Here is a 14,050-nt window from a genome sequence, read left to right on the forward strand (position 1 = left end):
TTTTTTTTTTTTTTTTTTTTTTTTTTTTTTTTTTTTTTTTGTTTTGTTTTGTTTTGTTTGGTTTTGTTGAAGCAGTTTCCTGGCTTCTTTATATCTCTGTTTACACTTGAGGCATAATTTAAAAACTCGACCTTAAATAGTAGAATGATTAAATTGAGTGCATCCTGTCATAGAAGCCCCTTGTGCAAGCTAGTAATGAGACAATAGCTGTCTTATGAAAAGATTGCTGAATTATAGAATTATACCAATTTCACTGGCTGCTGGATTACAGCACTTTATTAGTCTTGGTGCAGTCTTCTGCCAGCCCCTGGTATGGCCTGTTTCCTAATCTTCCTCCTTGGAGCAGAAGGAAAGCTGCTTGCATGATTTCTGCAGTGGTGAGCAAGACCAGTGGGGTGTGTCTGTCATTAGCAGAGCGCCTGATCAGGGAGTCTCAGTACTGCCTAGGGGTTATGTCCCTATCCTGAAGGAAGAGGGAGTCCAAGTGCTGTCTTGCTTTGCAGTCTCTGCCTTCAGCTGAAGTTCTCCAGGGGGAACTTTTCTCCTGAAGAGGGATGAGTAGGGAACTAAGAAAGTCCCAAGAGAGAACCTTCATACTTCCCTTTTCTGGAGGCTTAGTAATATTGTGGTACTCTGTCACAGTATGCAATTTTTTTAAATAGAATTAAAAAAAAAAAATCCATATTTTACAAACTCTACAATTTTGTTAGTAGTGGATCTGATCTGAAGAACTGGATTATTTCAGATAAATGTAATGTTCTTCACGTTTTCCTTTTGGTCTACTTGTGGTCCTCAGAACTACCTTTTGTTTGCTTTTTTTGTTTGTTTGGTTTTTAGTTTTTTTGACAGGCCTATTGCACATAGAAGAAGAGCCCAAGTCCCAGAAAGAATTCCTTTAAGTACACAGTTGATACAAATGCTGTAGGACTTACTGCACTGTTTTACTTTTGTGATAATTCTAGCTTTAGTTCAAGTTTTACTTTCTGAATTTTGTTCTACATAGCACCCACAACTCTTCTTCAATCTTAGTTTTTCACAGAATATTCTGAGTTGGGAGGGACCCACATGCATCATCGAGTCCTACTGTTAAGTGAATGGCCTGTGCTGGGATTGAACCGGCAGCCTTGGTGTTATTAGCATCATGCTTTAGGCTCCATTCAATTGTCACTGTAATTCCTTGATTATTCTCTCTGTTTTCACTCGTATTACTTATGCAGATGTATTACTTCACAAAAAGATTCACATGCATACTTTCTCAGGCCATATTTAAGTCCTATGAAACCCCCGGTGCATTGTAGCTTTGGCATGTACGGATTAATTGTCCACCACTAAAAATGTTATTTCTTAATTTTAGTGTTGAAAATGTTACTAAATGGAATAATAAGTTGTAATATTTTTACAATTTTAAAACAACCTTTCTTCTTCGTGTCAGTCTGAATTGAATTGAACAATTGTATGTTTTATTAGCAATATCATACAAGAGTAACCATTCAGTCTTCTTTCCTGAAATTGTATTAGAATTTCTTTTGTATTAAAATAAACACATTATGGCTCAAGTACAGGTTATTATTAGAGAAAATAAATATAATTTACAGTCTTCTAATTTTTTGCAAGTAAAAAAGTCAAATCTAGTTTTGTTATACTTGAAAGTGTTTGCAGCTTCAGGTTAAGGTAATTTTTGTATTCTAAATAATAAGAGAATTTCTGAATTACTACTGTAATGCTGCTGACCCAAAGCATTTATTTCTGTCATTAGATTAGGACTTGAATTAATTTTGTGCTTTGGGATGCTAGAAATGTCCTCTTAGCTGTTTTTGTTGACTTTCTTGGTGACATCTCAGATTTCTCAATGCATTAGTGGGATGTTTTCTTACTGGTATAGTTTGCTAGGTGTAATACTGAATTTTCTTCTGCTTTCATGTGTGTTTTTAAACACATTCCAAATGTGTCTTTTTGCAGGGACCAATTCTTGAGAGGCTAATTTACTGTAAATGGTCTTTCTGCTGGGACAGAGCTCGATGCTGTAACCTAACCTCGCTCAGTTTTGTCTGGGAGATGACCAGTCAAACCAAGCATTGGTTTGATTAGCAGCTCCGGTACCAACTGGGACAAGTCTTGTGGAGTTTGATTCTGTCCCATTCTCCAGTAAAGAAGACGATTTTGTTGTCTGCAATAGTAAAGGATCAAAAGCTTTTGAATTTTTAAATATATAGAGATGTAGGCTCAAAATCACGTGGATTTGTTTATACATAAAATTCAGTGCAGATATGAATCTGAAGCCCAAATCCTACTGGGAATCAGTAATTGGTTGGTAGTTGTTTTCCACATGTTTTAGTAAAAGCTATAGATACAAAAATGCACAAAATAGCAAGAATCTTGGTTAAAATATTTTTTCAGTACTCTAGTTGCAGTGGAATATCTAAAAATAGCTCAAGTGCTTTCCTAGTCTAGTATTAGCATCAAAGTGAAGGTCTGTGTGTGTTGCTATAAAACAGTCTGGTCATTCATACATTCAGTTTATTATTAAGGCAGTTATGGTTGTTACTTCCACTGGCACAAGAAAATGTGATCTTGCATAGCAGTCCTGTATAGAGAAAGGAGACAAAACTGACTTTTCTCTTAATTTCTTTCAGTTTTTCAGCCGTGGGCCAAATGTGCTGCATCAAGACAACAGTGCACCACAAGCTGCATTCTTTTCACCTCTTCAAAAAGTGATGTTGCCACCAAATACCTTCCAAGGAAAAGTGGCCTTTATAACTGGTGGAGGTACTGGGATTGGCAAAGGGATGACAACAGCTTTGTCCAGTTTAGGTGCCAAGTGTGTTATAGCAAGCCGGTAAATATTAATGAAGATGTTTTAGAGCTTTCATTTAGTACCAAATACTGAATAGATCTGTTTTTTTCTTCATAAACTGGAAAAAAATTATTGTATTTGTTCCACTTCAGTGCGCTTTCAAATTATAGTGTCATATTCTAGATTCTAGAAACTTGCAGATCCATCTACAGATGTCTATTTGCGTAAAAAACAGTAGGAATAAATAAACCAAATACTTCTCCATGAAATGTGGGAGCAAAATAGTCAACCCTGAATATTAGTCATAAATTCAGCTAAAGCCTTAAGGGGAACAAAAAATTGCAGTGGGCATTATCAAACATTTTTAATATATTACTACAGGTGTTCTTGATACATATTTGAATCACAATAAAGAGTTAAAACGATTCCTCTTCTGACTTTAATAAGAACCCTGGTTTTCCCTTGATGGTCTCTTTATAGCTCTTTTAAGTAGTACTGCAGTAAAACCAAAAAAAAAAAAAAATCTCATTTTTAATCAAAATAAACAGAAGCATTGTGACATTCATCCAAACAGTGGTTTAATTAGTTTTAAACTCAATATGCATCTCTTATTAATGCTAATGCTAGTAAAGTGCTAAGTTATGCATGATGATTGTGCATTCTGAAATAAAATCCTTTTTCTAGCTTGTGACATGCAATTAGCTTCAGATAGTCTCCTACTGTAGTCACTTCTGAGTTGCTTTGAAGTAGCACTAACAAGAAATTACTTAAAGTTTTCCTTCAGAAAGTTATTGTCTAAACAGTCTTAATCTTAAAGCTCAGTTTTTGTAAAAATCATCAATGTGCATGTTGCACAAACACTTTTTTTTAAGTAATAGCTCATACTTGCTCAGAAAATTAATGAGAGTTTATTAATCTGAGTGGTAATTGCATTTAACTGAAATAAGGGATGTTGTCTACTTTCTAGGAAGCTTGATGTTTTGAAAGGAACAGCAGAAGAAATTTCTTCTAAAACAGGGAATAAGGTAAATTTTTAAGGCATTGTGAGTATGTTACTTATTATACTTCATAGAATTTTTTTGCATTTATCTGCTTCTGTGGACTTGTTTAGCTTATGAGTGACATAGTTTTCAAGACTAACAACTGTCTTTCCATTATTATGCAGGTTCATGCCATCCAGTGTGATGTGAGAGATCCAGTTTCAGTTAAGAATGCTGTTGCTGAAGCAATCCAAGTGGCAGGACATCCTGATGTAAGTGTTCTAGAGAAAGGAAAGAACTTCATTACTGAAAATACTCTGCACAGTAGGTATGAAGAAAACAACTATGCTAGAAAGTTAGTGGAATCTAAAGAGACACTAGACTGAACAGTGACAGTACTTCAAGGTAAAGCAAAGATTCATAGTCAGACTGGTTACTCTATTCCTATGGTTCTTAAAATACTTAGAGAGCAGGTAGACAAAACATTGTTGTCTTTACTGAGGACTAACATTTTCTTTTAAACAGTAGGACAATTCTGATGGGATTCTTTCCATTAATTAAGTGAACAGAATATTAAACCTTCCTGAAAAGTAGACTTATCTGTGTTTACTGAATTGCACCTGTTGCTTATTAACAGAATGTCTCACAAATTAGAAATGGAAGTTTCCATAAACATCATCTTTGATCCTTGCTTAGGCTTATTAATATACACAAAGGAAGTTCAAACTTGAAGACTAATTTCTCATAAAATCAAGAAAAAAGTCTTCAGCCAAGCTAAGCATCTGTTTTTTAATAGTTTGGCACAAAACACAGGGCTCTTTACATCAGACTCTGAGAAGAGTGGTCTGGTGGAGTCCAGAGGATGATAGGCACCAAATTTTGGTTTGATTGTGAGATAGCAACTTTGATCCTACTAGCTGATAGGAAGTATGATGAGGCTGTCAACATTGTTGTAAAGGATAGATTTAAAACTGTTTACTGTAGATTTAGAATTGTTGTTATGTGTTCTGTAGACAATTTGCACTCACCAAGAGCTTCTTATAGATGTGGTAGAGAAACTACTGAATTCTAAATGTATTAAGAAGTGGAGAAGCTATTTCTTGCAGCTGTTTACTATAACAGTGCCAGAAATAAGGCAGCTCACTGTCCTGATTTGTAGACAAGATACTCTGGGATTTTTTTAACTACTGCTAAATGCCATTTTTGGCCAAAACACATTATGATCTCCAGATTTTAAGTGTGTGCAGAGAGGGGGGAGACTTCTTCCCATATATTACATTTTTAGTACACCAGTAGTTTTCTGAATAAATACTTCCCATGACTTGTTCTTTATGAGCATTTACTTTATGTTTAATTTCACATAATCTGTGTGTTTAAGATAGACTGCAGAGTAAATTGAATGTTCAGTTCTTTTTATCCAGTTTTTCTTTTAGTGACAGACATGAGATGTAAATTTATGAATACTGCAAGCCTGGGTATCACTCCCTGCCACTGTACATGTGAGGTGAGGTCTTAAAAATAGAAGTTAATGGCAGTATGATAGTCCTTGTAGATTTGCTTTCTTCATTCTAAGACTGTTACTCCCAATTAGAAAGCAATAATTTTTTTGCCATGGATTATTTTTTCAGTCCTGTATATCTCAAAGATTGTATTGTGCAGTCCTTAGTTCAGTAGTTTTATTATGATGTCTTTGCTGTATTTGTTCAGTGATTCAGATAACCGCCTCAGTATCTTGAGGTGTTTGGATTTTTTTTTCTTCATAACTCCAGGGAGGCCTTTAAATTATATTTACTATCTATATGTATAATTTATGACTGTTGTATATTATTAGTTTTATATTTATGTAATATGTGCTGTGCTCTGCTTTGTTACTGAAAATTCTAATGTCTTGATTTAGTCTGGAAGTTCCTCAGGACTTTGTTTTGCATGCAAACCTACATGAATCAAGGTGCCATTCCTTAACCAATAGACCATTTTATTGCTTCAGCATATTATATTACTAAATATACAGGATCTGCCACATAGGTTTTGGTTTAAAAACTGCTTATGTGACGCTTAGTCCCCTTAAGGAAACATTGTCTTCTTTACTGGCTTGAAGGGCTAAGCAGATGATAAAGTGAAAGTATCCTCAGCCTAATCATTGTTTATAGAAAGGCAGGAAGTGAGGGATGTACTTCTATTAAGTGAAAGCTTTGTAGCAGTTGCTTGTGGCACACTGTATCACAATCTCCTTGTCATGACTGATTTGACTTCCTGTTATGCAACAGTCAGCCAATCCAGACTTTAGTTACCAAGTTGCCTGAACTTCTTTTGCTTTTATTCCCATGCATCCATAATATTGTTCCAACATATGTGATGTTGGAACTTGGTGGGGACAAACTTTTCTGTTAGGATGTGCTTGAGATACTGTGGAAAACAGAGATTTAAGTCACCCTCTACATTTACTGTTCCTCAGTACTAAACTAGTAATGACAGTAGTTTGGAAATACAGCTCATTTTCTCTTACTGATACATATCTGTGCTGCAGATTTTAAAATTTCTGATTGGATTATTTTCTCTCTCTCCCTAACCTCTGTACCTCATTTGATGAGGATATTTTTGCTTTCATACCTGGATACACTAAGAAGTTCCTTGTAAATTCTTTGCTTTTGTCTCAGGAGCAGTTCTTTTAAGTTAACTTCCAAATTTCCCTTTTTTCAGGTTGTGATAAACAATGCAGCTGGAAACTTTATTTCACCTTCTGAACGACTTTCTGCTAATGCATGGAGAACAATAACTGATATCGTGCTTAATGGTACTGCTTTTGTAACTCTGGAAGTCGGAAAGGAGCTCATTAAAGCCCAAAAAGGTATCTTAAGCATTGTGACATGTTATTACTTACTTACCTTGCCTTACCATTATTATAGTAGTTGGAAAAGAAGTGCAGTTTTTAACATTCCTAGAAAGGCACTTCACTTTCAGTGAAAGCTGTAAGTATTACACTGGCTAACAATTATTTCATTGTAGCATCAGGCCTTACAATTGGATCCAGAGGCCATGAGGTTGAATATAAAAATGGGATTACAGAGTTCAAGTTGTAAAATGTTTTTAAAACTAAAAAAAAAAAAAAAAGGCTTTGTGTAAAACAAATGCCGTTATTCCTTTTAAGTCTGTGATGGATTCATTGAGCAACTGAACATGGGGTATTTATTTAAATGAACAGCAAGTCAGGATATCCCCTTGAAATTTCCTCCTACACTTAAATAAGTATAATTTACAACTGTGCTATTTGACAAATAGTAGTAGAGAATATTAGCTTCGAGATAATTTGAGAAATAATTTCAAAATTTAAACCAGTGTTAGGTTTTATTTTCCTGGGTGTAATTCTTAGTTCTAGACTACCTAGAAGTTTAATCAAGTATCATAGCTTTAACTTAAAAATATGACAGTTCTTTTTTTATACTATTTAGCCAAAGATTTGCTTTACCAGATTATTGTCTTTAAGGAAAAGATAATGTATGCTCTTCTGTGTTATAGCATAGATTATATACAAAGAACTGCTTTCAATTTTAAATTATCTTCCAGTTACAAATTGAAAAGCAATGAGTTTATTTTTTGATCAGAATTACATAATCTCAAATTCGTTTAAAAGCAGTAGCTATATTACAGTTTTCTGTGTGCCCTCACTTTTGAATCTTGTTTTCTAGGTACAGCCATTGTGTTGCAGTAATACTTTTGCATTTGCACTGTATTTCTCTAACCTCTGAATTAGTTGAATTTCTTCAAAGCTTCTCTCCAAAAAGTACTCACTGAGTTTATACTATTTAGTTATAGCAATATAAAGTTAATGTTATTTTGGTAGGTCTGTAACAGGTTCTGTTAGTGTATAGGTATGTCCCTCCTATATTTTAGCAGCACATGAAAAAATCATTCCATCATTCTAGTGTTGATATTCCCACATTAAAAATCCATCCCCAGTTCTGACTTACTATATAACTATAGCAGACCAGTGTAATACTTTGCCTTATGGCCTTCCAGGTTTATGCAGTGTCCCTGTATAGTAATGTGAAATATGGCTTCAAACATGCTTTTGTCTTTGCTGTTGTTGAACAGAAAACTATTTTCCTTTCTTCCATCCTCATGTTTGGTCAAATTCAGAAGTTATTCACCTTCATGTCATCTCTCTTCCTTTCGCTTCTAAGCTTATAAAACATGTGAATTTCTTTTGGTATTACTTGCATGCCTTCTTTCTAGGGGATTCCATCTGTAAGTAAGACTTTTTATTTAAGGCTTTCTTTAAGACATATTTTTGCAAGTAAATCAAGTGTACCTATTTGTCCTCTCATTCTCTATTTTCTTACTTGATTGCTTTTTAAATTTTGAGCACCTACCTTAGTTTCTGATGTGATGGTGATGCTAACTAATGCAAATGTTTTAGAGCAGTCTGTAAGGATACTATGAATCTGACAGTTTCTAAAACATTGGCACATCCTGCAGCATGACCTACATTAAATCTAATGTAGTAAATAATACAACTTTTTGCTTTTAGACTCCCAAATTTTTGCTGATATTTAAAAGAAATTTTTATTCTGCTTATGTGTTACTAATATGTACAAAGTGGGAGAAGTTAATTGCTCAGTTATTGTCCATTTTATGAATATAGGCTTTACAAATAAAAGTTATGTATGAACTGAAGTGTGCTTTAAACTTCAGAGCTGTAAATTTATCAGTTATTCTTGCTTCTGTATTAGATTCACTTACCTCTACTTAACCTTTTAAAAAAACTATGGTTTAATTCTGTGAAATGTATAATTAACAATCATCTCTAAATAACTTCACAGTTATTCTGTGTTTTTTTTTTTCCTTGTGTTGATTTTTCTTTTCAGAGTCTCTCAATGTAGATTACATTTTTATAAGCAGGGCCCAGGGTTTCTGGATATCTGCTGGCATTTCAATCAATGCTTGTTTATGGTTCTTTTTAGTTTTGTTTGTGTAACGCTGTAATTTTTCACCTGAGTCTCTACTTCACATACAGTCTATCAGTGATGTATATTGTTTTAGAAATATCCCCTGGATAGCTATTCTAATTAAATTACTTTTAAAATATAGAAAGTAGAACAGTTATTTTAGTTACTGTGGCATAAGTAGTGAACTGTCATCCCTTGTCCTCCACTTACTGGTTACAGGAAGCTCATGCTAGTCATTGACCAGACAGAATTTGCAGGATTCTATAAAAGAAATATTAAATGAACAGTTGCAGTTTCTGTTATTTTCCAGAATGTTTTTTGCTAAATCTGTTACAAAATACAGCATATAAAAGAAAGTAGTCTTTTTATAACGGAGTTTGTTGTGATAATGGAGAACGTTATGCAGGTTAACTTCATAATAGGCTCTCTGCAGAAAAAGTTTCTCAAAATGTCTTAAAAATTATTTTTTTTCTGCATAAACTTTTACTCAAGGCCTCAACTGTGTCATTTAAAGATTATGCCAAACTTAATCATTAATGCTGATTCCCTCCCCCTCCCCCCCCCAAGAACTGATGAAATTAGGGCAAAATATGTGGTTACTGACAACTAGATTAGTGCAGGTTCTGAAAAAACAATGTAATATCTTAGGCCTTCACCCCATACAAACTGATTTGTGCATTAAATTCATTATCAATAGAAGTGTGAGGCTTTAGACCTTTGGAGCCTAATCAATAGCTATTTACACTTGCCTCAAACAATTGTTAAAAGTCTTGCAAAAGAGGGAACTGAAATAAAAAGTTTTGAAAACAAAGCTTCCTAGACTATATTTCTAAAATGCCTTTTCGCAACTCAGAGTGAAATGGCATCCCTAACACTTGAGCTGCTAACTTCTGTACCACTGATGTTACTTTTACCTTAAGTTCAGAGTTTGATCTTCTGTGATTTTTTTTTTTTTTTTTTGGTGTGGGATTTTTCTAAAACGTGTTTGCATCTTCTAGGAGCAGCATTCTTGGCTATTACAACAATTTATGCAGAGAGTGGTTCAGGATTTGTGTTGCCAAGTGCCTCTGCCAAAGCTGGTGTAGAAGCAATGAGCAAGTAAGTAATATAGCAAAATATGTGTTCTGGTTTTCACATCCTTGAGGTAGAGTAATTGTTGTGTAAAAATGGAGCTAGTTGGTATAATCCTCCTATTCCATTGTACCATAAAAGATCCTTTCAAGGTCCAGTCTTACCTTAGCAATATCTTATCATGCTGACAGCTTCTTACAGAAAACAGTATTAACTGTTATTATTATGATAGTTTCTATCAGGAGGTAAAGATACAGACAAGTAGGACTACTACGACTTTTGGCAAGTTCCAAAGTTTCAGTTTAAAGAGTTTTGATAGTCAGGTTCTCTCATGTTCTCATAGGTGAACCAGCACTTTAAGACAGTTATTAGGGGAACTGTTCAAGGTCTATAGTACATTGCATGTTCTTCTGTCTCAGGAACAGATGTGCTTGCATTTGGGTGCACTATACTGTGGCTTCACCTCTGTTTAGTTTCATCAAGAAATCTGTTTCATGTAACTGTTTTAAATTAAGGTCTGCAGTTATACTTAATTGACATCAGTGTTGTGTAAGGTATTCACATTACTCAGCAAACAAAAGAATTTCTCTCATTATTAACTTCAGGCTAGTCTGTAGCACATAGATCTTCCTCTGCACTTCAGCAGAAGGAATTTAACAGTTTGGCAGCTTTCTGCTAGAAAACTTACTGCTACAATGCTTTATCCAAAAAAAAAAAAAAAAAGGGCTGAATAATGGTCTTGATTTCTGTTCTATAGAGCTGTAACTGAAATGTGTACTTTTCAGAGACTTTATGACCCAGCTAATAATTTCACCATAGTAAACCATCTATCCAAAATAATTGTTATGCAGACAAAATGTCATAAAGCAAAATCATTCTAGTGGTCTCATTTTAGAATGTATCCTCTGTTTAGTGTTATTTCAAAACATGCAATGTTAGAGATATGTTGAAAATGTTAGAAAAGTATACTTGTGGGATAGTCTAAATGGCCAGAGAAAGATGATGGCCTAACAGTTGTTTGTCAAGGAATTTAGATGCTGAAATCATCTGTTTGCAGGGGAGAAAGACTTGCTCCTTAATTCTGCTTTATCTATGATGCATCTATTAAATCAATATTCCTATTTGTGAATGTGATTTTTTTTTTCCCTCTCTGAAATGTTTTTGTTAAGGACAAGAAAAAAGCCTTTAAGTAGAAATGCTTGTTTCAGGAAAATTCTTCTGGTTTTTTTTCTGAATAGGTTTGTTAAAATATTGTGTTTAAAATACTGATGCATTCTGTTAATGAATTTTTAGGTCTCTTGCGGCTGAATGGGGTAAATATGGCATGAGATTCAATGTGATTCAACCAGGTCCAATAAAAACAAAGGTACATAGCATGAAGTAAAAAACAGCCTTGAATATGCTCTGTAGTACAGACTTAACTTTAGCATAGTCTAACCTTTTCTATAGCTGTTAAATTCAATTATGACTTCCTTAGTAGGCAAGACTGTGCTGGAATATTGAACATGCTTCTCACTCAGATTTTTTTGTAAATTAGGATTTCTTGAGCTTCAGAAACCTGCCACTGCCCTTTGTACTACAGCTGATACAAACTGAACCTTTTTTAGTGTTTCAAAGAATTTGTGTATCAAAATACTTAACATTGATTCTTATCAACTCTTCGTACTTAGTTTGTCAAGTGAAGTGAATTTGGACATGTGGTGGAGTAAAGTGCCTGTTTCTGCCTGAACTCCTAATTAATTATTAGACAAAATGTGAATTCCAAAATCTCAGAATCTTTTTTAGGTATATGAGAACAGAATCTCACTAGTTTTTTTGAAAATCTCAAAACTAGAAAAACTAGGTTGGCAAGGAAACGAGAACCTTTGATGTGAGTGGAAAGGAGGACTGGAGGGTTTGAAGGAAGTAATCCAGACCAGCTGGAACAGGAAGAATAAAGAAAGCAGTCCTGCAGGAGGAGAGAGGAGGATCCGTTTCCCATTGAATCAAATTATTACAATTATGAGCAGTAACAGCTAATATAATGGTATTGCTACTACTTGTAAAATGTTTCACAGTTTGTTTTACTGTTATTTTGGGGTTAGGGGTGCAGAGTTGCTTTTCTTTTTACCTTTTTCTTTTTTTTTTTTCCTTTTCTCCTCAGTTTTAGATATGCTGTACAACTTTGTTAAAACTTGTTTGACTCTAAAGAAAAACAAGTGGCAGAATCAGCAGGATTATAAGAATGTTGAAAGAGATAAGATCAAAAGTCCTCCAGGTCTTGTATATTGAAGATTTTTAGGCAAGAGTAGAAGAAAAACATGTGATGACATTTCTGCTTGTGTCATCAGCCTCTAGGATTCTGGGAAGTTTGATACAGTTGGTGTCTCTTCATATTGCAGTTATCTTGGTAGATTTTATTCTTCCATTACTTGTCCTGTTCCTTTTTGAATCCATATAAATGTTTGTCATCCACTGTATCTCATCGTGAGATCTCTTCATTTATAGATTCTTATCGTTAAGTGGTTTAAATGATTTTTTTTTTCTTTTCCCTTTTATTTACTCTGTCATACATAATTCAGTTCTGGCCACTTTCCTTCTCTTTTCTCCCCTGATTCCTCTCCTCTGTCCTTGCAGCAATTTTGAGCCTTGCTTATTTCTTCAAATGTTTACCAAGGGTGTTTGAGAAATTAAGATCATTATTCCCATATGTGTTTCCTAGATAGATGATGGTTGAGTATATCAGTGCAACAGGGATAAATTGTTTTCTCTTTCCTACTCCCTACTTGTTCACGGTACTGACAAAGAGGGTGTAGATGGCTTACAAATGTTAACTTCCATATTGTGTCTGTGGAGTCAAATCTCCTTTGGATTTTATTTTCTGGTGTAGTTATAAATTTTTTTCTTATGTTTCTCTTAATTCTCAGGGTGCTTTCAGCCGCCTTGACCCAACAGGCACATTTGAGAAGAAGATGATTGAGAGGATTCCCTGTGGTCGTCTGGGAACTGTAGAAGAAATTGCAAATCTTGCTGCCTATTTCTGCAGTGACTATGCAAGCTGGGTTAATGGAGCAGTGAGTTTTGGTTGATCTCATTTATGCAATTAACTCAATGATGGTGTGAGTTTTGCTGATATTATTTAAAGCACTGGTTTCAAAAATTAAGCAAAACATCTTACTTTGAAATCCTTTACAAGTATTTTTCACCTTTTAATTGTAGTGCATGGTAGTTAGTACTCTTAAACAGAACTTTTAATAGTGAGTGAATTGCATTATTTTGACCATGGGGTTTTCTCACCCAAATCAATAAAAATTACTTTCACAGTTCATAACAAGGGAAGACTACAGAAAACCCACTATTACTAAATACACTGTTTATGTTTTTTCTAGGTTATTAGAATGGATGGTGGAGAATATGTTTCTATGGCAGGAGAATTCAATGATTTGAAAAAGGTATTAATTTCCTTTCTTGCTGTTTTACATTCAAACATTCAGATGTGTAATTATTATATGGAATTCCAATAAAATGCTCTTTTTCTTTTATTAGGTTACCAAAGAGCAGTGGGATATGATGGAAGCAATGATTAGAAAAACAAAAGGCTCTTAAAGTGCATAACTATATGGTGGAGATTATTGGAAATGAACCACTACTTTTTCAATAATATTTATAAATAACCATTTGAGAAATAGCCTTCAAAATCTTTTGTATGCTAATTTTAATAAAATATTTTGAAATCGTTGTATTTTGAATATAGCTTGTGTATTTTTCCCATCTAAAATGTAATCTGTTGCCAGTAGCAAACAACAGTTGGTGCCTGAAATTTTACTGTTTTTCGGATTGTCTTCCACAACCGTGGTCTACAGTTAGCTTTTTTTTTTTTTTAATGTTTCAGAGGATTTTTTCCTCAGATGTGTGCAAGTGTCTCTTAATATTGTCATTTTAATAGCATTTCAGCACTGTCATAACAGAATGTGATTATTAATCTGAAGAAAACCCCAAAAAATTAAGTCCTAATCTTCACACTTAATAAAGAGTCCTAAACTTATGAGTAAAGTTTCAAGTTATTATCAGGACTAAATACACTGAGATGCGATGTAACTTTTGTGGTTCCTTACAAAATCTTGAAATGTCTGACTGTCTTGGTCTCATCTTTTGTGACATTTTCAGTCTGTTAATTAGCTTATGCTGAACTTTAAAAATGGCATTTAAGGACATGAAATGCCTTTCTAAGGAGCTCATTCTTTGTAATGATTAACAGTGTTCTTGAAAATGAGAAACTA

General features: G+C 34.1%; 1 protein-coding gene across 1 annotated transcript in view; it reads left to right on the forward strand.

Annotated features, from left to right (window-relative positions):
* The window catches only part of DECR1 (2,4-dienoyl-CoA reductase 1), a 15,314-nt gene extending 1,551 nt beyond the window's left edge, over window positions 1-13,763 (forward strand). Inside the window, exons 2-10 of the mRNA XM_027892494.1 lie at window positions 2,634-2,836; window positions 3,762-3,819; window positions 3,960-4,046; window positions 6,475-6,622; window positions 9,719-9,818; window positions 11,085-11,157; window positions 12,698-12,844; window positions 13,160-13,222; window positions 13,317-13,763. Of these exons, the coding sequence (XP_027748295.1) occupies window positions 2,634-2,836; window positions 3,762-3,819; window positions 3,960-4,046; window positions 6,475-6,622; window positions 9,719-9,818; window positions 11,085-11,157; window positions 12,698-12,844; window positions 13,160-13,222; window positions 13,317-13,376 (939 nt within the window). The 3' untranslated portion in view covers window positions 13,377-13,763. The remainder of the gene's footprint in view (window positions 1-2,633; window positions 2,837-3,761; window positions 3,820-3,959; window positions 4,047-6,474; window positions 6,623-9,718; window positions 9,819-11,084; window positions 11,158-12,697; window positions 12,845-13,159; window positions 13,223-13,316) is intronic.
* The last annotated feature ends 287 nt before the right edge of the window (window positions 13,764-14,050 follow it).

This window comes from Empidonax traillii, unplaced genomic scaffold (genome assembly GCF_003031625.1).
Source record: "Empidonax traillii isolate 1590-97213 ecotype Southwest subspecies unplaced genomic scaffold, ASM303162v1 scaffold355:size2308892, whole genome shotgun sequence".
Lineage (NCBI taxonomy): Eukaryota > Metazoa > Chordata > Aves > Passeriformes > Tyrannidae > Empidonax > Empidonax traillii.